This window comes from Giraffa tippelskirchi, chromosome 14, assembly GCF_054371585.1.
Source record: "Giraffa tippelskirchi isolate mGirTip1 chromosome 14, T2T-mGirTip1v1.2.pri, whole genome shotgun sequence".
Lineage (NCBI taxonomy): Eukaryota > Metazoa > Chordata > Mammalia > Artiodactyla > Giraffidae > Giraffa > Giraffa tippelskirchi.
In genome coordinates, this window is record NC_137288.1 from 55,173,145 (window position 1) to 55,197,808 (window position 24,664).

Here is a 24,664-nt window from a genome sequence, read left to right on the forward strand (position 1 = left end):
GTATATAAGGTTTTCACAAAAACTGGTCGGGGTCCTTGGCTAGGAGGGGACTCTGCCTTGGGCCTGCCGGTGTAATAAACTGCAGTCCACTATCTGCATTGTTCTTCTGAGTGAGTTTGTTTCCTGGAATGTGTGGCTACAACACAGGTACAGCTCTCTCCGCAAAGCCTGTGCTCAGCTTCACCCTCCCTGGTCCCTCTTGGGAGCTGCTCATGCTTTGGCATCGCCAGGCCCAGAGGAGGAGGCATCAGAAATGTGGAAGGGCCTGGAGAGACACCCATCAGCCAGCGGAATGGTGGTGGGGGTGGGGGAGGAGGGGGAGCTTGTCAGCTAAGGTCTGCCCTGCTTGAGCCCCGCCCTCCTCTCAGCTGTCCAGCCACCTGGCCCCAGGATGTCTCCAGGGAGGAGTAGCCAGGACACTGGAGATCTCAGGAAAGAGATGTGGGGCTGTGTTCTGCTCTGAACCAAACCAGGGCAGGAGAGTGGTCGAGCCCAAGTCTGAGCTCCTGACCCACAGTGAGGCCTAATGAACCCAACGTCGGGGTTTGGAGCAGAAAAGGTTCATTACAGGGCCAACAGGAAGAATGGGCAGCTCATGCCCAACAGGCCTGAACTCCCTGATACTTTTCATGGAAGATTTTTTGTTTTTTAATTATTTATCTATTTTCAGTTGTGCTGGGTTTTCATTGCCACACGCAGGCTTCTCATTTGGTGGCTTCCCTTGTTGGGGAGCACATTGTTTTCAAGGATCTTCTTCTGTATCTAAAGTGTTACAACGATCTGCTCCCCTCACACCAGGCTTTCCTGCAGGGCAAACATCGGTGACCTGGAAATTTTGCCTAAGACAGAAGATTCTGTGTAAATATGAGAAAACCTGATTTGAAGTCCTGACACTATCCGGAGAGATCATAATCCATGCATAGAGTGCCAGTCAGCGCCGAGGGCTCTGCATTTGGTTCCTTTAATTATTGCACATTCTTACTAGTACTATTACTAACTCCATCAGAGGGGTGAGAAGAGGAGGCACAGAGCTATCAATTGACTACTAAAGTGATTATTAATCAATGAGGAGGCCAGCAGACCTGGTGACTGTAATGCCCAGGCAGCCTGCAAGAGCAAACCCACACCAAAGCCAGAGCCAGGGCACCTACATGCCAGAGAAAGGAGTGACAGGACAACCACAGCTCAACCCCAAATGGAGCCCCTGTGAAGCTGCAGCCAAGCAAATACTGCCCTCGGGTTGCTTCTGCGTCTTCTCTACAAGAACCTCCCCTTGTCCCGCTGTGGCACACTTCTAACCACGTTCCAAGTGACATGCACTCAGGTCAGCTCCTGAGATGTGTACTGTGCCTCATTGTATCATTTAACAGGATTTGCTGAAGTTCACGAGGCAGGGCAGGGTCGGGTCGAAGCTACATCAGCATCAAGCTGTCTGACTACAAACTTGCCTGGTAGACCCAGATCTCATCTTCGAGGAAATGAAGGGAACAAGCATCAGGTGAGTGGTCTCAACCTTGGCACTACCAGGCCACCGCCTAGGGAGCTTGGAGAGAAAGAATGTCTCATATCACTGGGAAAAAATATCCACAGTTCATTTATCTGACAAAACCCTTGCATCCGGAATATTTAAGGGTGTCTCACAAATGAACAACAAAATGACACGGACACTTTGTTGTCATGTGGACTATTTCTCTATTTACAAAAAAAAAGAGCCGTTGCCACAGCCTGTGTGCTGATACTGCCAGAAAGTGTGGCTCAGTTAACCTGGGGTGTGATCTGGGCAAGAGGAGCTTCAAAAGTTCCCCATGTGATTCCAGTGTAAAAGTGAAGGTGGGGGTGTCTGTGCCAGGCCAGGGCCAGTCCTAGGAGGGGCAGGGAGGGCTGTATAATTTCCTTTGTAGAACCCAGTGCTCGCTGTGTGTGTTTCCGACAGCTGCTGAGCAAATGACCACCAATGTCGTAACTTAAAACAACCCATACTTACTCCTTTACAGCTCTGGAGGCCCGTAGTTCAAAACAAGTCTTAAGGGGCTAAAATCAAGGTGTCGAGATGTCTTGTTCATTCTGGAGGGTCCAGAAGAGCCTCTGCTCCTCACCTTCTCCGGCTTCTGGAGGTGCCCATGTTCCTGGGCTCACGGCCACTTTGTGGCAACTTCTGCCTCTCATCAGGTCAACTTTGCCCTTGATGCTGACCCTCCTGCATCCCCCATAGGACTGTCTGACCTCCTGAATAGTCCAGGGTGCTCGCCCATCCCAGGACTCTTAACTTAATCACACCTGAGCAGTTTCTTCACCGTGGAAGATAGCCTCTTCACAGGTCCTGGGGATTAGGACGTGAACAGACCTGAGGGGCCTTGAATCCACTGCTCAAGTGCAGTTTTTCAGATGACAGAGGGAGAACTGACTCCTCTTCTGGAACCTTGGAACACAAAGGGCTCGGGAAATTTCCAAGGCTGTCTCCAGCTACTCGGCAATGTGACCTGCAAAAGATTCCCCTCTCCCTAGACGCCACAGCATCGCACGTCAGCGCCCCAGATAACTGCTCCGGGCAGTGATCACAGTAACAGAAAACTCCAATTTTTCCCTCAGATCCCAGGACACAAGCCCCATGACAACATGAGACCTAGAGGACAGTCAGGCCCCTCCTTTCCCTCAGCCCCAGAACTGAGTGGAGATCCCCGCCACCCCACCACTCTCTCCCTCCCTCTCTGTCTAGTTGCCTGAATTCCTGACAAGGAGCATCAGGAATGTCCTGCCCTCATGTTCCTGTTGAGGACTCCAAAGCCACTGGGTTCCAACCATACCGACTCCATCCTCTGGCTCCACGCCTCAACCTCCTGCCCCGCCAGGCCTCACCAACCTCCTCCCACCCAGACCTCCAGACCCAGGTGTTCGGTTTGATCCTCAACAAATGACAAACATGCTGAGGGTCAAGTGGGTCTGCTGGGAGGGAGCTGAGCTTCTGGAGCCCAGCTAAGCACACCGGTTAGGAAATTCCCAGACTGGGCCTCTCTGCAGTCCTTAATACCAGTAAAAGTCCGTTATCTTGTAATTTTACTCCTACCATGTGCTTTTTTTTAGAAAAAAAAATTATTTATTGATGACTGCGCTGGGTCTTCATTGCTATACAGGGTTTACTCTAGTTGCAGCAAGCAAGGGCTACTCTCTAGTTGCAGTGTGCAGGCTTCTCTCTTTACAGAGCACGGGCTCTGGGGCATGTGGGCTTCAGTAGTTGTGGCACGTGGGCTCTAGAATACAGACTCAATAGTTGTGACGTACAGGCATTTGAGATCTTCCTGGATCAGGGATCGAACCTCTGTCTCCTGCATCGGCAGGCAGAGTCTTTATCACTGAGCCACCAGGGAAGCCTTACCATGTGCTTTTAACATGTAATTCAAGTGAGGGTGGGAAGAACAGATCTGAGGCTGTGCTTTCCTTAGGCCTGGTAGCCACAGCCACCCTAGTCCTGAAACAGAGCCTTCCTGGCAGTTCAGTTCACAGCTGTCCTCTGAACCTGTGCAGGAGAGAAGCCAAGTCCTTCATCCTAGTGCCAGCTGTTGCTTCTACACCAGGAGGGAGGCTCGAATTGGCAAGGTGAGTCCTGGCTGGTGTTCCAGAAGCAGCCTCCCCTCTCACCAGACCTCAGCTGGGCCCATGTGGATGGTGCTCTCTTTGCCAGCTTTCTCTGCCCTTCCCAGCATGGCTTCTTCTTCTGCCCAAACCCAAAGGAAGACTTGCCCTGGGCTCTCTGCACCTGGATTAGCTGGGAAGTGGAGTAGAGGGCACCTGTCTGCAGGACTGCTTTCTTCCTAAGGTGCTGTGGGGAGAGGGAGGGAGAAGGCTGCCTCTCGGATGCCCAGGAAGGGGTCACAGACACCTTGCCCAGCCAGCCCCTCTCTTCCCAGAGGGTCACCTGTCAGTCTGGAGGTACCCCTCTTTCTCCCTCGGGAGGGGCCCTCTCTTGCCACCACATTCTTCCTCTTGGAGTGGATCTTCCATGAATCTCACTCTTCTGTGTGTCTTGCACACAAGGCACTGGCTTTCCTTTATTCTGCTTAATCGTTTCAAGAACATCTGTCCAACTAGCAGCCTTTCTTCAGAAAAGAAGCGTGCCCACACCTTTAGAAGGTAGAGAAAAAGTGAACTCCTGCTCGTCATCAGATATTTGGGGTCCCCCAACTCAGAGATCCTTCTGAACTAGGACTCTCTGTGCATTATTGTCCCCAGCTGTGTCTGGGCTCTGGGAGTGATGCAGGAAGTTGCAGGTGCTCTGACTGCTGCGATTGTTGTGGCTAATAACAGGTTCCTGCCAGCCCAAGCCCTGCTGAACCCAAGAGCCTGCATGACCCTTCCCAGTCGGGTCCCCTCCCAGGGTCTGGACTCAGGGCAGCTGCAGGCTCAGTCTTGGAGTTCTGAGCTCAAGTGTACTGAGCCAACAAGCACTGAATTTATTTATTTTTTTTCTTTTTTTTTCTTTTTGGTCTTTAGCACTGAATTTAGAAACTTGAAGATTTCATTTCCAATTTGATGATATATTGTCTGCTCTGTTATAAACCATGGTAATTTTCAGACGTTGCCTTGCCCACAGCTAGGAATCTTCACAGTTGCTGTGCGTTTCGAAGTTCTACATGAGATGTTTTAGTGCCACCTACAGGTTGCTGTCTCTGGAGGCGCTGTGGACAGGTGGTGTACCCCACAGCCCACCCAGTGGGGTGGGGGACCATGCACAGGTGAAGCTCAGCAAATGGAATGCAGAGCTAAACAAGCTAAAAGGAAAAAGAACATATTGTACAATTTACGAAAGTACAAAAGCAGGTGAAACTAATTGTATCAGGGTGTTGCAGAGAAACAAACCCGTAGTGTATTCTTTAAATCTCTTAAAATAAATCCCTTCCATATAAAATAATAATATAGAATAATTTATATAGAATAAGTCCCTATGTAAATGCAAAGAGAATGCCAACATATATTTATATATAGTTTATATTTAAAGAGATTTATTTTGAGGAATCAGCTCATGTGACTGTGGGTGCTGGCAAGCTGAGGTCTGTAGGACCAGCTGTCTGGCTGAAGCCTTGGGCAGGATTTCTGTGCTACAGTCTTGAGGCAGACTTCCTTCTTCTGTGGGAAACCTCCGTCTTTGCTCTTGAGGCTTTAAATGGAATGGATGAGACCAATCCAATGCTCTGCATCTGCCTAGCATGATACAACTGTCTTGTGCACAGTTCTCCCTTAGATCCAATCAGTACAGTGTCAAGAACGGGTGAGTGTGGTAGCTCATAGAAGAGAACAGCAATTGAGACCCCTGTGGACTAAATTATGGCACAGGACTGAAGAGTGACACACTCCTGAGATAGGTCAGTGACGGTGTGGTGCTGGCCTTGCCAGATGAAAGCCAACTGCTACTGGGGGTCTTCACTGACAGGGGAGGGAGGGAATGGCATCTATCAGATCAACATCTGCAAACCAGGTGCCAGGGGATGTGTAAGTTCTCCAGCATTGAAGTCACATGAGACATCAGTGAAACATCGAAAGTTCTCCCTGCACACAGAGAAAGGCCATGTGAGGACACAGCAAGAAGGTGGATGTCTGTCAGTTAGGAAGAGCACTCTCACCTTGGAATGAAGTCTGCTGGCACCATGATCCGGGACTTCCAGACTCCAGGCCTGTGAGAGAACACATTTCTGTTGTTTAAGCCACCCAGTCTGCGGTATCTTACTGTAGTACCCAAGCAGACCAGGACAACTGTGAAAGTGCATTGGTGGCCAAGCCTGCTAAAACTAAACTGTTTCTGGTGGAAATCTTAATTAGCAAGTATTGAGGGAAATGCATCTGTCAGACCCAATAGCTGTGAACCAGCTCCCATGGCATGAGTTAATCAGCTTGAACAATGAAACGACATCTGTAATAGCAAGGGCAGTTGCAGTGAATGCCTGCATAAGTATACAATAACCCACCATTATTCTCCAAGACCCACCTGCCTTCTGCACAGGCCATAGGTAAGCAGCACTGGGATATGGTGGGTGCCACCAGCCCTGCATCCTTCAAGCACTAAGCTTGGTGGCACTAAGCTCTGCAGTATTGTTTCTGGCTCCCTACTCTCCTCAGCAGGGGCAGCTCTAATGGCGTCCACTTGACCTTTCCCAGCATATAGCCCTCCTTCCACAGGTCAGGTAACCAACTCAAGGATTCTACCTGTTGCCGAGTATGCCTACCTCAACCACATTCCAGAGCCAGGGAAATAACCACAGGATGGCTTTGAGGACCCACTGTGAGACTCACCTGAGCCAGAAATCCTCTGATCAGCTGACCACCTCAGAGCCTGCTCTGACTGGTGGATCACAGTGATGTTTCGGGTCTCCTGAAATCAGGGTCAGTTTGGAGCTAGTGTTCAGAATTCTTGAAAAGTCTAATTATTTCCTTTTCCCCAAAGCATAATCACTGTGGTAGAAGTCCCCAGGTCCCCCGAGGGAAGGCTGGAAGATTCAGTGTGTATTTTTGGCAGCACAGTAGGGTCTTTCCTCAAGGTGATCTCGCCTCTTTATTCAAGGGTTTTTGGGTCTGTAAACTGGGTCAAGTGTGACGTTGATTGTAAGGCTGTCACTCTGCTTTAATGACTTTTGTGGGTACTTTCTCTGGCAATGAGTGTCTTTGACCTTAGAGCAGTTACAGTAGTTCTTGGTTATCATACCGGCAACTCACGGATTTGGGGGTTTGCCCAAGAAATTTAACCTTTTCTTTTTCTGTGTAAGAATTGTAAGGCAAAGTGAAATAACATAACATAAAGCAAAATATATCAAAGCAACAATTAAACACCCTATGATAAAGAAAGGATAGCTACATTATATTTATATCAGTTAATAAGCTTCCAGGTTTATCAAGTTTCATTTTGTATTAATTTTACAATAACATAAGAATGACATAAATTAAAGTTAATATTACTCCTGAAAAGGTATATTTAAAAAAGGAATCAAGGTGTATATAAAGTGTTAAAATTGTCTTGTCAGTCTTCTGACTTCTAAAGCTACTTGTATCCAACAACTGATTATTATCAATCATTTAGATGTCCAACAATCTGGGTTGTTAATGACATCATTGATTCAATAGGATTATTATTTTTTTTAACTATGAGACATGAGAGGCACACATTAGGCCAGAATGGAGTAACATGTGTTGTGTTTGAAGGTAAGATGCTATAAAAAGCCACAAAGATAAGTATACAAGCAGGCAGTAGGTGAATGTCAAGAAACCCTAAATAAGAGAAAAGAAAATACGGACAGGAGGAGAGGGAGTAGTGTTGAATTCAATTATGAATTCAACATTCATAATTGTTGAATGCCAGCTCGTAAGCTAAGCATTTTAACTTTTTCTTTTCCCCTCTCAGTGAATCACCTCAGTAACACCATGAAACAGTCAATGCTGAATTGGTTCAAAGATAAGAAACTAAGCCTCAGATTACCAACAAGATCCCGAAAGCATTTATGCATTTGAACTCAATTTCTTCATGAATTCAAAAAATTGTGCTTTATCTCCTCTACCACAGAGCCTCATGGGAATATCATTTTGAAGTTCAATCTCCAAGAAAGACAGACTGTACCGGGCTACAGTCCACACTGTCACGTGTGTGTCCTCTTAAAGTACCAATAAAATCTTACCATTTTTAGTGGGAGGGGAAAGGCAAGTGAAGGCGTTTCCAGTAAGACCAAGCCATTTCTGCATCTTCTGCGGGGACCGGGACTGCCGGGGCCACGCCCCCGCCACACCGCACAGCCCTGGACACATGCTCCGTACGCACCCCCACTCTCTGCGTCCACTCCCGGGGCCCGCCCCGTCTCCCGGGGACACGCGCCCCAACGCGATGAGACTGACTCAGGGCCGAGGCTGGCAGACGATAGTCTTAACCTTCACATTCCCCTTATCTCCACACTTCGACAGAGAGCTCTTTAACTCCCCTTAGGGCACAGACGGGCTTCCCATGTGGCTTAGCTGGTAAAGAATCCGCCCGCAACGTGGAGACACCTGGGTTCGATCCCTGGATTGGGAAGATCCCCTGAAAAAGAGAAAGGCTACCGACTCCAGTATTCTGGCCTGGAGAATTCCATGGACTGTATAGTGCATGGGGTCGCAAAGAGTCAGACACGACTGAGCGACTTTGACTTCACTTCACGGCACAGAGTGCGCCGCAGCCAAACCAGTAGCCGGCCACCGAGGAACTACTGCGGCCCCTGCCGCACGGTGTTCGACCGGCGGCAGGGCCTTTCGGGGTATGACGGGCAAGGGGCGGGGCCTCGTGGGGTATGACGGGCCGGGGGCGGGGTCCCGCGGGGTATGACGGGCCGGGGGAGGGGCCCTGCGGGGTATGACGGGCCAGGGGGCGGGGCGGGCGCAGCCTGGGGCGCGCGAGCAGCACGCGGGAAGCACCGCCGTGCGCGCCCCGGCGCCGGGTCCGGGTGGGCTGCGGTCCGCGCGCCGCCGCGCCGCAGTGTCAGAGGCGGGAGAGGCCCGGCGCAGCCATGTTCGTGGCGCGCAGTATCGCGGCGGACCACAAGGATCTCATCCATGATGTGTCTTTCGACTTCCACGGGCGGCGAATGGCCACCTGCTCCAGCGACCAGAGCGTCAAGGTGCGGGCCCAGCCCGGAAGCGGGCGGGAGCTTGTGCGAGCCGCTGTCCGAGCGAGGGGCGCGTGGAGAGGGGACTGCTCCCGACTTGAGGCGCCTTGCCGGGCACGGCGCCCGGGGGCCTGGCAAGCGGGCGCCCTCCTCCCGGGTATTGTGGGGTCACTGCCGCCCGGGCCGCCTCTCCGCGGCCGCGGGTTGTCTGCGTGCGTGCGTCACGGCGGCGGGCGCGCTCCCGCTGCGGAGGAAGCAGGGCGCGCCGGTCGGACCGGCTTGCCCTAGGCTCCGGGCTGGGTCCGGAGCGCCTGGGGGGCTCCCGCTCGGCGGTGGTCGGCGGGACCCAGGGCCGGGGGTGCCGGCCCCCCCGCGCTCCGCGGCCGCCCGTCGGATTGGGCTCCCTCCCTGCATGTTCTCACAGCCGGGCCGCGGCGGCGCGGCCCTCGCTGATGGGTCTGTGGCGAGGCCCGGGTTTTCTCCCCGCCCCTCCGTCCTCCGCAACCGCGTGACCGTCGCGATAATTGGCGTCGGTTAACAGAGTAGGTTTCCTTATCCGCTTAGAGTTGTGTTCTAGAGGGTCGTCCCGTGTGCGGAGTTTTTGTCTGTCGGTGTGTTGCAGTGAAAAATCTTCGTTAATCCCGCTTATGTTTTTTGGAAATTTTCCTTAGGTTCATTCCAGTAGAGAAATTAATGAGTATTGTAAAAACTCTTGAGAATACTTGGTAGATTGTCTTTTTGAAGGTTGTACTGTTTTACAGCTGCCGGTGAAGAGTATCGGTGTGATAGTTGTCTGTTTCGGGCATTATCATTGCAGTTTTTTCCTTAGTGTTTTCATTATTGCAGTGAACTACAGTTAACAAAATTTACCACCTTAATCGTTTTTATTAAGTATGTTTGTATCTTTGCATCGGTCACCGCCATCCTCACTTTGCATTGTCCGCGTTAAGCATGACTCACTGATCCCTGAAGCGTCCTTCCCTGGTCCCCGCCCTTGTACTTTCTTGTCTCTGAATTTGGCTACTCCAGCGGCCTCATACAAGTGGGATCATACAGGATTTGTCTTTTTTTGTGACTGGCTGATTTCACTTAGCATAATGTTTTGAAGTTCATACGTGTTGTAGCATTTGTCATAATTTCCTTCCTGAGAAAGGAAGCGTTTAAATAATCTAAAAACTTTTAAAGAGGCTAAGTATATGTATCTGTATATACTACATTTTACATATCACTCATCTGTTGGTGTAGTTTGGTTCCTTCTACATTTTAGTTGTGAACAATGCTGCTGTGAATGTGAGTGAACAAGTATAGTTTTGAGACCCTGCTTTCAACTCTTTTGGGTGCAGACCCAGAAGTGGAATTGCTGAATCACATGGCAATTCTATTTTTATTTGAAAAAACTTTAATAATTTATATATATGTGTTGCTGTTCTTGGGCTTTCTCTAGTTGAGGAGAGCGGGGGCTACTCTTCGTTGCGGTGCTCGAGGCTTCTCATTAGCGGCGCTTCTCCTTGAGGAGGATGGGCTCTAGGTCATGCAGGCTTCAGTAGTTGCGCGTCATCAGCTCTAGAAAGTAGGCTTGGTGTTGGCAGGCAAATTCTGTCCTATTTGAAGTTTTTTGAGGAGCCACGATACTGTTTTATCATTACATAAAAAATTGATTTATTTGGGGGACATATCATTTTTAAAAAACAGATTAAAATGTCATGTTATTGTAATGTCTATTTTTTTGTTGGTATGAAGGTTCAGTGTTTTGTCTTTGATTGTTATATGTACAGTTGAGTCTTGTTATTTGCAAGTTTTGTATTTGTGAATTTGCTTGTTCTATAAAGTTTATTTGTAACCCCCAAAGCAACACTCATGGTTATTTGTTGACATGACCAGTTGGCAGAAAAATTGGAGTTGTCCAGGTTGTGTTCCCAGCTGAAACTGGACAGGTGACACTCTGCCTTTCATTCAGGCTTTCATAGTGTAAACAAGCGTCCTTCTGAGTGTGTGTTTGGTGCCACGTTTTTCACACTTTCATTCTTTTTGTTGGTGAATTTCACTGGCTGAGGTGATCCTCAAGTGTAGTGCTGCATAATGTCCCACAGCAAGAAGGCTGTGAGTGCCTTCCCGAGAAAGTGTGTGTTAGGGGAGCTTCATTCAGATGTGAGTTACAGTGTTGGTGTGATTTCAGTTCAGTCGCTCAGTTGCATCCGACTCTTTGTGACCCCATGGATTGCAGCCCATCATGCTTCCCTGTCCTTCACCAACTCCTGGGGCTTACTCAAACTCATGTCCATTGAGTCGGTGATGCTCTCCAACTACCTTGCTGCCTGTCGTCCCCTTGTGCTGCCTTCAGTCTTTTCCCAGCATTAGGGTCTTTTCCAGTGTTCAGTGTTAGTGCGTCAATAATGTATACAAAATAAGGTGTTTGCAAACATACACAGGTAAACAAGGTTATTTATAGGTTGGTTGATAAATACATTGTGACCAGAGGCTCCTGTGAATTGCATCTGTTTCCTCTGGTGGGTGGGTGGTCAGTATTGGCCCAGTGACTTTCTAGGGCAGCAGCACTGTCAGTGTCCGACTTGAGTGGCACTGTTATCATCTCCATTAACTATTGGAGCGAAGGTTCCTTCACTGACAAGTCCTCAGTCCTCAGTAAATATTTGGTTGAATGAGTGAATATTTACTTACTGATTTTATCTTTTGTGAATTTATGTTTCCCTCCTTTGTCTTCACTGACTCAATTAATTTGTAGGAATTCTTAGTATAAAATATCTTTTTTCTTACAGGTCTGGGATAAAAGTGAAAGTGGGGAATGGCATTGCACTGCTAGCTGGAAGGTTAGTATTTATTTTTACGGTGATTTTAAAAAATTGAAACATTTACTATTGGGTAGCATTAGTGACTTTCTGTTCAGTTTTGAGAATTATAAAATTTATACCTTTTACTGTTTTTCACTATTAAAGTAGCAAATGCACTTCAGAAAATTTGAAAGTAAGAGTTTGAAATTCTGTAGCATTTTAACCTAATTGTTTTTAGCATCTCAGTATGTCTTTCTTACCTTTTTCCTTTACATATTTTTTAATAGTTGTGATGTTTTGTACATAGCTTTATTTTTTGCTTTAAAAAAATAGCTTTACTCAGGTAGAGTTTTACGTGTCTTGAGAATCATCAATTTTAAATGTACAGTTCAGTGAGTGTTAGTAAGTTTACACAGTTGTGCAGCTCTGCCACAATCTAGTTTTAGAACACTTACCCTCAACCCTGAAATTTCCCTTGTGCCAGCTTGGAAGTTAATCATCTTTCCCTTCTTATGGCCCAGGTAACCACTGAACTGTTTTCTGTTTATAAAGTTTTACTTTCTCTAGACATGTCACATAAATGGAATTCTACAATATGTAGTTATTTGTTTCTACTTGCTTTCCTTAGCGTGTTTTTGAGGTTCATCCATGTTGTGGTATGGATCAGTGGTTTGATCCTTTGTAAAGCTGAGTAGTAGTCCATTGTGTAGATAAAGCCATATTTTACTTACTCATTCACTATTTGATGGAGATTTGTTTGTTTTTAGTTTTTGACGATTATGATTGCTGTTATGAACATGCCATACAAGTCTTTGTGTGGACATTTTTGATTCTTTTAGATATCTAGGAGTAGAATTGTTGGACTGTGTATAGTTTTAACTTTTGAAAACTGCCAGACCATTTTCCAAAGTGCCTAAACCATTGTATGTTCCCACCAGCAATGTATGAGGGTTCCAGTCTGTTTGATTATATCAGTAGCCATCTTAGTGGGTGTAAAGTGTGTCTCATTGGATCTCGGTTTGTATGCCTTTAATAACGAATGGCGGAGAAGGCAATGGCACCCCACTCCAGTACTCTTGCCTGGAAAATCCCATAGACTGAGGAGCCTGGTAGGCTACAGTCCAGGGGGTTGCTGAGAGTCGGACACGACTGAGCGACTTCACTTTCACTTTTCCCTTTCATGCACTGGAGAAGGAAATGGCAACCCACTCCAGTATTCTTGCCTGGAGAATCCCAGGGATGGCGGAGCCTGGTGGGCTGCCGTCTATGGGGTCGCACAGAGTCGGACACGACTGAAGCGACTTAGCAGCAGCAGCAGCAGCAATAACGAATGGTGTTGATAGCATTTTCATGTGCATGTTTGTCATTTATTTACCTTCTATGGTGAAGTGTCTATTGAAATCTTTTGTCCTCCCCTCCCATTTTTTAAATTGTGGTGAGAGTCAACATAAAGTTAACCATTTCAAGTAAACAAATAAATGTAAATGCATTTATTGCATTTACAATATTGTACAATTGCTACCTCTGTCTAGTTCTAAAACTTATTTTTATCACTTCAAAAGGAGGCTTGTATTTTTGCTTTATTATTAACAGATTTCATTAGTACTTTGGTTTGTTTTTAAACATAAATGCAGCAACAAAACAAATATGACAGCAGATATACCCTGTTTTGCTTACTAATTGATATTTGTTTGCTTTTTATTGTGATGAATCCTTTGTGCAGTCCTTATTCCTTAGTTAGATCATGCTTTACCAGGAAGCTAACCAGGACTCACTGCGCTAGTGCATCTTTGACTTAATAGCCTATATAAGTAAGAAAAGTGAAATAAAAAGATTGGACAGAACAGAGGATAAAAATAAGGGTGCAGGGACTTCCCTGGCGGTCCAGTGGTTAAGACTCTGGTTCCACTGCAGGGGGCACAGTTTCAATCTCTGGTCAGGGAATGAAAATCTCACATGCCAGCAGTCAAAAAAAAAAAGATGCAGAGTTTACCATTGGATGATGACATTGTTACCATGTAGAAATTATTGAATTATGAAAGTGTTCTGAGATTGAGTGTACAAAAAGTGTTAGATACACGAAAGCCTGAAACAGAATTTGGGAGCATCATGGGTGGACTGGTGCTTGTGGTCATACAGTATTTTTATTGGAAAGCACAGACAGTTCTATTGATGTGAAATGCTTTAAGACTTTTCTGCCTTTTTTTCCTTGGTCAACATAAAGAATTAAATAATAGTAATTTGATGTTTCTCATATATAAAGATAGTGCTATTGAGCTTTAAATTATTCCCTCAAAATATGGAGATTTGGGCTTCTCTGTATTTGTCCTCTCATTGCCTCTTTTCCTAGCCAGACATCAGAATCATTTTAAGCATTTTGTTGCTACTGTTTCTTATACTATCAGGCTTTTGAAGCATATAATTTTGATTAATCTTACTTATTTTATTAGGTGGATGTTCCCTATAGAAGCAATTTGCAAGTGAAAAAAAATAATGGACTGATAGAATCTCTGTTTAAAAGCTTTGTTATTAAACTCTGAACCAGGTCTCTGTTAGTAGCACTGGAAAAGGTCAACTTATCCAACAGGGTATTTTTTTTATTCGAAAAATGTTAGAAGTTGACTCCAGAAGAGCTGCAATCCTAAATATGATCTAAAAGTTAAAAGTTCTAGAATTTAGCTTGTTTTATTTTGGCCATGCTGCATGGCCAAAGATTGAATCTCTGGCCCAACCAGAGATTGAACCCGTGCCGTCTGTGGTGGAAGTATGGTGTTCTAACCACTGGACCACCAGGAAATTCCCTAGAAGTTAAATTTTTAAATGTTAAATTGAGTAGCTTTTTCCACTTGTTGAGGCAAAAATATCTGTATTTCTTCAAGTGACACCTTATATGTGTGAAAAATGAGTAAACTCCTCTTTTTCCTTTTCTTTTTTTGATTCTTCAGACACATAGTGGATCTGTGTGGCGTGTGACATGGGCCCATCCTGAGTTTGGACAGGTTTTGGCTTCCTGTTCTTTTGACCGAACAGCTGCTGTCTGGGAGGAAATAGTAGGAGAATCAAATGATAAACTGCGCGGACAGAGCCACTGGGTGAGACGTTTGTTAGCGGTGGGTGGATGGGTGGGTGGAGGCAGGAGCACCTGAAGAGTAGTGATCTTTCTAAGGACCCTTTGGGGAGGGGAGACTTTCGGTCCCACCCCTCTGACCTATAGGGAGGGGAGAGGGCTGTGGATTGACTGATCACCAGTAGCCAGCGAGTTAGTCATTCATGCCTATATAATGAGGCCTCCATAAAAACCCTAAAGGATGGGGTTTGGAGGTTCCTGGGCTGGTGGAGATATGGGGACTTGGTGCTGGCAGGAGCATGGGGGCTCTGCACCTGTCCCTGACTGTACCCCGTGGGTCTCTTCCATGTGACTGTTTCTGAGTTACAGCAGGCAGTGAGAAGCACAGTTAACACCCAGGTTTTGGACTGGCACCTGAAGAACGACAGTCCTGTGGGGCTGAGCTCTGAACTCCAGAATCTGATGCTGTCTCCAGGTAGTTAGTGTCAAAACTGAGTTGAATTCTCCTTGGACACCCTTCTGGTGTCAGAATTGTCTGTGGGTGTGAGGATTAGCCCCCAACCCCACTCTCCAGAATTGAAATTGTTAACCAGAACCTTTTTACTTCTTTAGGGAAATGTCTAATTAAGTCCTTTGCGCACTTTTTGTTGTTGCTGAGTTGTAGGTAGGAATTCTTTATGTACTTTATTTCCTTAACAGATATGTGATTTCCAAATCTTCTTTCTCATTCTGTTAAGTTGCCTCTCCAGTCTCTTGATAGAGTGTGCAAGAATTGTGTGCAAAGATGTCATGAAGTATAGTTTATTTTTTCTTCTGTTTCCTTGTGTTTCTGGTATCATAAGTCATTGCCAAATCCATTGTCATGGAGACTCTGGCCAGAATTTTCTTTTAAGAGTTTTGTAGTTCAGTGCTTATGGTTAGGCCTTTGACTCATAGAGTTATTGTTTGTATGTGACATAAGGCAAGTATCTATCATCATTCTTTTGCACTTCAGTGTCCAGTTCTCTGAGCACCTTTCATTGAGAAGATTGTCTTTTCCCTGTAGAATGGTCTTTGGCATCCTTGTTGAAAATCAAGTGACCGTATTTGGAGAGTGGTGGCAGTATAAAGGATTTTTTCTTCAAACAATGATTTGTATTTAGTGTTTCAGCATTTGTGTTATATTAATTATTTATATTATAATCCTGTAATTGCTACCACTTCTAAACCCAACTTATAGTAGGCTGAAAACTACAGACAGTAAGCTGTTGATTTCTAAATTTTGTTGACAGTTTCAGTCAAAAGTCAGCTCATGTAGGAGTCAGGCAGTAGCTGGTATCTGCCATGCTGGGGTTCCCTAATTTCCAGAACACCAGCTTCTTACCATTCTCTTGGTCTCTGCTGCATGCCTTCTTTTAAAAGTGGATACTAGAGGTCCGAGCAGGGTTAACCAGCATTTACACTTGACAGGAGAAGTTGTACTCCCTCCCTTTTGCTGTTAAAGGATCTTAAGGCTGTTTGCAGCCTGCTTTGCATGACAGAACTTCCTGTATGAAAATTCTAACATTTTCTGCTTTTCTCCTATCTGTCTAAGGGCTTCCCAGGTGTTGCTAGTAGTAAAGAACCCACCTGCCAATGCAGGAGACATAAGAGACTTATGTTCAATCCAGAGTTGGGAAGATCCCTTGGAAGAGGACATGGCAAACCCATTCCAGTATTCTTGCCTAGAGAATCCCATGGACAGAGGAGCCTGGCAGGCTACAATTACAGGATCGCAAAGAGTCAGACACAACTGATTTAGCATGCACACGCTGCTTAAGAAGAAAGAATTTATCTAATTTAGTAAAGTTAGGCTTCACAAGATCTTCTTTCGTCTACATTAAAGGAGCAGCTGATTATAGGTCACTGTGAGCTTGTGTACATGGTGTTTTGCCAAGTTCTTTGGAGGAAATTGAGGCCTCCCTAGTTTTTGAGTGTCTTTTCAAGGTTGTGCAGTTTTCTGAGGAAGTGGCAGCAGATCGCTGTGATTCAAAACCTGTGCTCTTTCACCCTGACATCCTTTCTTTTTGTGTGTAATTTACATTGGTTTTTTTTTTCAGGTCAAGAGGACAACGCTGGTGGACAGCAGAACGTCCGTTACCGATGTGAAATTTGCTCCTAAGCATATGGGTCTCATGTTAGCAACATGTTCAGCAGATGGCATAGTTAGAATCTACGAGGCTCCAGACGTCATGAATCTCAGCCAGTGGTCTCTGCAGCATGAGATCTCCTGTAAGCTCAGCTGTAGTTGTATTTCTTGGAACCCTTCAAGGTAGGTGATATAAGCCTAGTAATCATTGCACTTAGCATCAGATGCTTTATTTTTTTGAAAATGCTTTTCTTAAGTGGTCTTGTTTATCTATTTTTAAAAATGTATATTATGTAGAATAATAATTCTCTTTTCTCCACCCTGTCATGTCTCTCTTATCCCTCTGTTTCTACTCCACAGAAGCTAACCACTGTAAACATTCTGGTGCACTTTCTGAATTTTTCCCATGCATATACAAGTAAATATTTACTGCCTTAATAAACACACACACATATATATATACAAACACACCTAGGTATATGCTGTCATGTACAAATGGACCCAAAACACAGACATGTATAGACCTAACATTTTCCTTTTTTGCAGTTTGCTTCTGACACTTACAAATACATTGTGGCCTTTTTTGTTTTTAATTTCTAGTTTAAAATTTTTTTGATTGTGTCAGATCTTAGTTGGAGCACGAGAGATCTTTCGTTGCAGTGAGGAGGCTTCTCTCTAGTTGTGATGTGTGGGCTCCAGAGAAAAGGGGCTGTCTGTAGTTGAGGTACTTGTAGTTGAGGTACAAGGGCTCAATACTTGTGGTGCCCAGGCTTAGTTGCCACATGGGATGTGAGATCTTAGTTTCCCGACTGGGGATCAAACCCACGTCACCTGCTTTTGACGGTAGATTCTTAACCACTTGACCAGCAGGGAGATCCCCCCATCATGGGTGTTTTCCTGTGTCTTAGTGCATCTAGTCCTATCTTACTCCTTTCCTTGCTGCGCAGAATGTGATTCTTAGACTGTCACTATTTTATTTTAAGTGGTTTCCTTATGCCTCTGCTTCTTGCCATGTTATCTTTAAACAGAATTTATACTCACTCTGTGAAAGATGACTTTAGCACATTAAGAAAGCTTTCTACTTGTGAAGGTGTGACAAGATATTTTATTTGTGGAAATGTTGATAGTTCTTCAGTTATATATAATTTTCATAATTCAAATACTTCTCCACTTAGTGATTTATTAATTTTCAGACTATATGTGGACTCACCTCTCTTTTAAAAAAAGAGGAAATTAGCTCTTTTTTGCTTCTGTCACACATTCACCCTCTCATTTCCTAATGTTTTGCTACATTGCTTGTATAGTGATGAGATTTATAGTATTTGTCTTTATGTTTTGTAAACATTTAATACACATAAAAGTACTTTATATTTTGATTGTAAGTTGATTCAAAATACTAAGTAGCAACCGAATTTGTAAGACTAGGTAGTATTCATTATTAATCTATTTTCATAGCTGTAGTTCACAGAATAATGGGGCATTGACTTTGACAGGTGCTCTTTTCTCATTATTGATTCCTTTACTTCAGATTATATTTAGGTATCACAGTTTTCATATTATGAGTTGTCTTTGGATTTTTTGTTTTCCTTTGGTCATGCAACTTTTAAAGTAACTTTTTTTATTTCCTCCATAGGGGGTTGATGGCAAACTATAAATTCTAGAACACCTGAACATGTCTTAGTTTTACTCCATGCTTAATTGTAGTTTGGCTAGCTCTAGAACTTTGGCTAAGTTCAAAATGTAAGAATTTCAGAGATTTTAAAAGATTCTTAAATCTTTTAAATTTTAGTTGGTGAGAAGTGTGCAGTCAGTCTGATACTGGATCTTTTGTAGGGAGCCTATTCTTTCTGGAAAGTTTTAGGATTTTATCTTACTACTACTTTGAGATGCAAGTATATTCTGTGAGTTTGTGTTTTGTCCATTTTGACAGTATGATGACTTTTGATTGCAGAAAGTTCTGAACTTTAATATGGCCACATTTAAGTCTTTCTTTTATGTTGTTGTGCTTTTTTTTTTATTTGAGAAATTTTTCCTCACCTTGATGTTATCAAATGTATTCTGAAAGGTTTTTGGTTTTGCCTTCCCTTCTGGCTCAGCTGGTAAAGAATCCGCCTGCAATGCAGGAGACCTGGGTTCAAGCCCTGGATTGGGAAGATCCCCTGGAGAAGGGAAAGGCTACCCACTCCAGTATTCTGGCCTGGAGAATTCCATGAACTGTATAGTCCATGGGGGTCGTAAAGAGTTGGACGCAACTGAAACTTTCACTTTCACTCTTAGGTCATTAAACCTCCTGGAATTGCTTTGTATGGTTTAAGATAGTGGAATTCTAAAATTTAACCAGGATGTTTCCAGGTATTTTTTTCCTCTAAGACATTTTTTTTATTAGGAAAGATTTCAAATATAGTAATAATACAATAGACCCTCATATATCCATCACCCTGCTACAATAATACAAAGCCACTCTTGTTTTTGTTCATGAGTGCCCCATGACTCATTACAATTGGTTGGTTGATTGATTTGCTATTTATTTGTTTATATAGAATTTCCTCGTTAGTGGTAGTGGTTGAGCTCCTTTTCCCTTAGCTTTTTTGCTGTCTTATGTCCTTCTGCTTCCTGGAATTCCTCCAGATTTCTTGATTTCTGATGGCATATTCTGATTTCTGCACTCTTACAGTGTATTCTTTCATCATTTCATGGAGGTATAGAAAGGAGTTGCAGGTGATCAATCTCCCGTATTCAGAGAGTTGGATGGTTTTGCTCACTGTTTAGTTATGAGCCATATTTGGAGGTGGTTTAAGTGTGATCTTTTTTTTTTCTGAATGTACAAATGAGGTAATCCTCAATTCAGGTTGTTATCTGGATGTTTTATAATTTATTTTTTAGAATATTTAACAAATGATTTGTATTTTCAGTGATTTTAGAATATATTATCATAAATGTACTTGTCCTTGTTCAGATATTTAACATTGTGAAAGAATAATCTGTGGAACACTGAAAGAAGAAATCTTGTGAGATATAGAAACTACTGTAATTTACATCCCTTCGAATAGCCAAGAATTATAGTATATAACTTGTAACTTTATCACTATAGCACTTTTCGGTTTACTTGGTGTTTTTCTTATATTAGGTGATTTGATCTTGTTATCAGAAGCTTTAGTGATAAAGACCTAAATGTTTTTTTTTTAATTACATTTTGTTTTCAACTTTATGAGATTGGCAGATCACACCAAAGGTTAAACAGTACCTCTGTGTCACTTTCATAGAGGTATTACTTAATCTGAATTTGGGAGGCAAGGGAAATCAATATCTAGGTAATTAGACATAGAAATGGGAAAAAAAAAATTAACCTAGAGTTCACCTCAGTAGAGTTCATTCTCTTATTGCTTATCTTTTGCCTTTCTAAAAATGTAGTTGGCTATGAATGAATGTGGAGACTTAAAGAATGACAAGCATGCCTTCTGAAGGATGATCTTTTCTACTTTCCTCCTCCATTGGGATGGGATTCTTTTTGTGCAAAGCATGTAAAATTTTTTTTGCCATGGATTTGGTCACCATAAAGTTCATGCAATAGTTAATGACCAGATTTTTTTAGGAAGAAAAATTCTAAGATCGCTTAGTGGGGTGTGTGTGTGTGTGTGTGTGTATTTAAATCAATTGAATGCTTGAAGCCTTTTCTTTTGGAAAAGTACTGCTTTCTATCTCAGCCATAAGAAAATGTGGTAGAAATACGGTGAAAGGCTGGTGTCCTTGGTCCCCAGGTGAGACCTCCAGGGTACCCTTCCTGGGCATGCGGCACTGGGCGTGGTGGAGGTCTAGTCCACAGCTGACTGGTGGGTTGCACAGCTGCTGGTTGAGTTTTTAATTCTCTGAACTAAATGTCTGTTGATGTTATAATTGGGAAAATATATTTTTCTCTTCCTTTCCAGCTCTCGTGCTCATGCTCCCATGATTGCTGTAGGAAGTGATGATAGTAGTCCAAATGCAATGGCCAAGGTTCAGATTTTTGAATATAATGAAAACACCAGGTCAGTACTGCTTTGGTTTAGTTACTGTTCTGAATTGCATTTAATTTTTTAAAATGTTATTTCTTTATTCGTTAATTCAATTATGCATTATTTGTCATATTTACTGATTTCCTGTTATATGCTAAGTTCTCTGTTCTGGTAATAACAAAATTGAGTGATGTAGAGGAAAAGGTAATTGGTCTCCCAGTATGTACCATCATGCAGGGAAAACAAAAAAATTCAAAATGGTGATGAATTTTATAAACTGGAAGATTCATTCAAGAGAAGACTGTAGAATGAGTAGAAGTTAGCCAGATAGAGTACAACTTTACAGGTGGAGAGAGTGAGCCACTGTAATCTCACTGTGGTTGGAACTTAACGGGTCAAAGGGAGACCATGTGGTGGGAACCCGCAGGGCTTATGTCTTCAAGACCTCCTGCTTAGTGTCCAGTCTTTATCTTAAGGGTATTCTGAAGCCGTTAAAAGACTTCTGAATTGGAGAGGAACAGGATCAGATGGTCGTTTAACTCTTCCCGAGATGTGGAAATAGACTTTGGTATAGCTTCCTTTTTTTAAGAGATTTTTTTTTCCCTTCATTTTATTTATTTATTATTGTTTTTGGTTGTGCTGGGTCTTTGTTGCTGCTCAAGCTTTTCTCTAGTTGCAACAAGTAGGGGCTACTGTCTAGTTGCAGTGCGTGGACTTCTCATTGCAGTGGCTTTTCTCTTTTTGTGGAGTCCCGAGCTGTAAGGTAAGCAGGCTTCAGTAGTTGTGGCTCTCAGGCTCTAGAGCACAGGCTCAGTAGTTGTGATGCATGGGCTCAGTTGCTCCGTGGCATGTGAGACTTTTCCTGGATCAGAGGTTGAACCCCTGTATACTGCATTGGCAGGTGGATTCTTTAAGACTTAGCCACCAGGGTAGCCCTGGTATAGCTTCCTTTATCATCACTTAAAAAAATTCAATTCTTGCTGTTATTAGCTCAACTTATTTGTTTACACTCAAATCTTAGGAATTTCAGGTACCCTTTTTCTTAAAAAAAGACATTAATAGCTAACAAAGCAAGATCTCATTCTAATTTTTCGTTAACTCTGTTTTGAGCTAAACTTAAGAAAATTGAAGGAAGAAACCTGGGAGGTTATACTACTTTCCTAGGGCTGCGGAAACAAATTACAAACTGGTGGCTTAAGTCAGAAGTTTATTCTCATACTTCTGGAGGCTGGAAATCTGAGATCAAGGTATTGTCAGGGCTTGCTGCCTTCATACTCTTTCCTTGTCTCTTCCAGCTTCTGGAAGCTCCAGGAGTTCCTTGGCTGAGCAGCATAACTCCAGTCTCTGCCTGGTCTTCACATGGCTTTTCCTCTGATGTCTGTTCTCTGCCACCCTGAGATCTTTAATTATATCTGCAAAAGCCCCTTTCCTTAGGTCAGTCTCAGTTCCTGGAGGTTGGTGCTGGGACGTACTGCACACAGCAGAAGTGAACACTACTGTATATGAGCAAGATGGAATAATGGAGATACCTAGACATGTGGCTTTTTAAAATTTTCATTTATGATAATTTTAAGGTAAATTGTTTTTTCATTAGGAAATATGTGAAAGCTGAAACTCTCCTGACCGTCACAGACCCTGTCCATGATATTGCCTTTGCTCCAAACTTGGGACGATCTTTCCACATTCTCGCCATAGCAACCAAAGACGTGAGAATTTTTACATTAAAGCCTGTGAGGTGAGTTTTTGAAACAACTAATTTGAAAATTCTCTTACCTTTTGCTTATTTTCATTTGTGGAGGAGAGTGTAGAGGTAAGAATGATCTGAAGAATAGATTCTTAATGAACATTTTATCTATAAATATATGACTTTAGGGAATAGGGAATTGAGTAAAGAGAGATATGTTTTCTTAGTTGTGTTTTATTTTAGACAGATACTAAAAATGAATTAGATCCTCTGAATATAATTGAACGTTATACATGTTTGAAGGAATGAAAGGTGATAGTGTACTTAGGGAAAATTAGTGCTGAGACATTCTTGTGAAGAATCTATTTAGCTTTAATTTTGGAATTCTGAACCTCAGTTCTTTTTCTTTTTTTCCCTTCTTCCTTCCCTTTTCTTATTCTTCCTACTGCTTTTCTTTTTAAAAAGTAATCATTTTCATTTCTCTTATTCTTCAGTGTTTTGTGGGGAATAAAATCCTCTTTAGTCGCTGAGTATCTTTTATGTGGTAGGATCATGCCAGGTACTGGGGAGTCAAATGAAGAGTGACTTGGCCCGACTCTCAGTAAGCTGAGAGGTCAGGGGTGGTTATGGATATGACCTTCTGGTGGCATGTATGTGAGACCATTGTTATTATTTAGAACAATGAGAGTGTATGAGTGTATGTGTGTGTCCATACTTAGAATTCCTTAGGAATTTTTTTTGTTGTTGTTATTAACAGGAAAGAACTTACTTCCTCTGGTGGGCCAACAAAATTTGAAATCCATATCGTGGCTCAGTTTGATAATCATAATTCTCAAGTCTGGCGAGTGAGTTGGAATATAACAGGAACAGTGCTGGCATCTTCAGGAGATGATGGCTGTGTAAGGTTGTGGAAAGGTAATATTTCAGTGGAAGAATTGTTGCTCTATGTTGCTACTTCAGAATTTTCCCTTAGAAATGTAAACTCGGAAAGATTTTGAAAAAATGTCTATAGTTACTTTTAAATTAATGTCTCATATTGTTTTGAATCTCTATTGTTTTACCTAGTTCATAGCAGTGATTGACTAATTGAATTACATTTCTGTGTGGAATAAAGTAGAACTAATTGTGACAGAATATACACTACCTCCAGAGATACCATTTACTATGGGTGTAACTTGTATAAGTTCTCTACTGACTCAGGATACAGTCACCTCTTGATTCAACAATTGCTTTAGCTAACTAGCCCTTAGAAGAAAATCTAGGATCTTACTCACTTCTCTACATCTTCCAAAAGTTAGAGAATCTTGAGGCCATTGATTCTAAAAGTTTTACAAATGCCAAGCAGAGAGAAGGTGGTGTGGACGTTTGACACTGACTGTGGGTGCTGTGGTCTGCTCTTTTCCATGGATGTTTATCCACTGGGCAGGGATGCCATGGTCTGTGCACCACTCTAGTTGGCAGCATCCCTTTCTGAGGATGTGATTACAGCTCAGTTCACTTCCTCTGAGAAGTGGCCTTTCACAAAATGCAGTTTGACTGAGTCTCCTGGGGTCAGCTTTCAGCTGTGGTAGAACCAGCCAGACCTCAGGGTCTCTGCTGCCCTGTCTACCTCTGGGCTTTAGTCAGGATAGCCCCACTCCACCCAGCAGGCTCCCTACTTGGATTTCCTGGGCTTGGTGTCTTTAGTGACCAGTTTTGCATCCAAACCATTAGGCCAAGCTGGATAAGCCACTCAGACCCCAGAGGTTCTGTTACGTACATCCACGGGGACATTAGATACCCACGTGACTTAACACCTGCTTAACTGAGAATGTGACTCTGTTACCCACACATCATTCCTGAAATTCATTGTAATGAAGACAATTTATTTTGATATTAATGTGATAATGTGGTAGCTTACATCTGTCGATTTGTATCTTGTAAGGAAAGGAGTGGTGAACGTTTTGTTTTTTAAATTAGTAATTCTTTAAAAAACTTCAAATCATTGTTAAAATTGAGATATATGTGTTTCATTTAAAAAATGTGTCTGCCGTTAATCCTAAGAGATGCATAGCCCGTAGGTCTCTTATTTAATTGTAGATTTGTGCATTGGAACACAGTTGCTAGTCATGTTGATGTGTTGACCACTTTCCTTCCAGCTAACTATATGGACAACTGGAAGTGTACTGGCATTCTGAAAGGAAATGGGAGCCCTGTCAATGGGAGTTCTCAGCAGGGAAACTCAAATCCGTCCGTAGGTTCAAATATCCCAAGTCTTCAGAATTCACTAAATGGATCTTCTGCTGGCAGGTAGGCTGTTTTGTGAGAAAACTAGCAATTATCTTCTTTTTAAATCATTCAGGTAGCCATACTGAAGGTGTGTTATTTTGTGGGTTTTTAGATTGAATCAAGAAATTTGCACATAATTGTGACA

At 43.3% G+C, this 24,664-nt stretch overlaps 1 protein-coding gene and 1 long non-coding RNA gene across 49 annotated transcripts in view; one reads left to right on the forward strand and one right to left on the reverse strand.

Moving 5' to 3' along the window:
- Positions 1–4,977: 4,977 nt before the first annotated feature.
- LOC145534389 (uncharacterized) lies at positions 4,978–8,728 on the reverse strand. 2 transcript variants are annotated; one of them, XR_014074555.1, is made up of 4 exons: positions 7,656–8,728; positions 6,283–6,743; positions 5,616–5,666; positions 4,978–5,541 (listed from the first exon to the last, which is right to left on the reverse strand). It is a non-coding gene; the product is annotated as an uncharacterized LOC145534389 (long non-coding RNA). The 2 variants fall into 2 exon arrangements; XR_014074556.1 differs by lacking the exon at positions 6,283–6,743.
- The window catches only part of LOC145534388 (nucleoporin SEH1), a 101,910-nt gene continuing 85,622 nt past the window's right edge, over positions 8,377–24,664 (forward strand). For 31 of the 47 annotated variants that reach the window (XR_014074522.1, XR_014074523.1, XR_014074535.1 and 28 more), the window contains exons 1-8: positions 8,377–8,624; positions 11,390–11,440; positions 14,347–14,493; positions 16,547–16,758; positions 20,502–20,600; positions 22,162–22,302; positions 23,009–23,166; positions 24,390–24,540. Coding sequence is in view for 14 of the 47 variants with exons in the window: in XM_081561756.1 (XP_081417882.1) it covers positions 8,514–8,624; positions 11,390–11,440; positions 14,347–14,493; positions 16,547–16,758; positions 20,502–20,600; positions 22,162–22,302; positions 23,009–23,166; positions 24,390–24,540 (1,070 nt within the window). In the remaining 33 variants the exon portion in view is untranslated. Of the gene's footprint in view, positions 8,625–8,855; positions 9,155–11,389; positions 11,445–14,346; positions 14,494–16,546; positions 16,759–20,501; positions 20,605–22,161; positions 22,303–23,008; positions 23,167–24,389; positions 24,541–24,664 lie in introns of those variants that run through there. The other 16 variants (XR_014074527.1, XR_014074528.1, XR_014074529.1 and 13 more) reach the window with 4 other exon arrangements.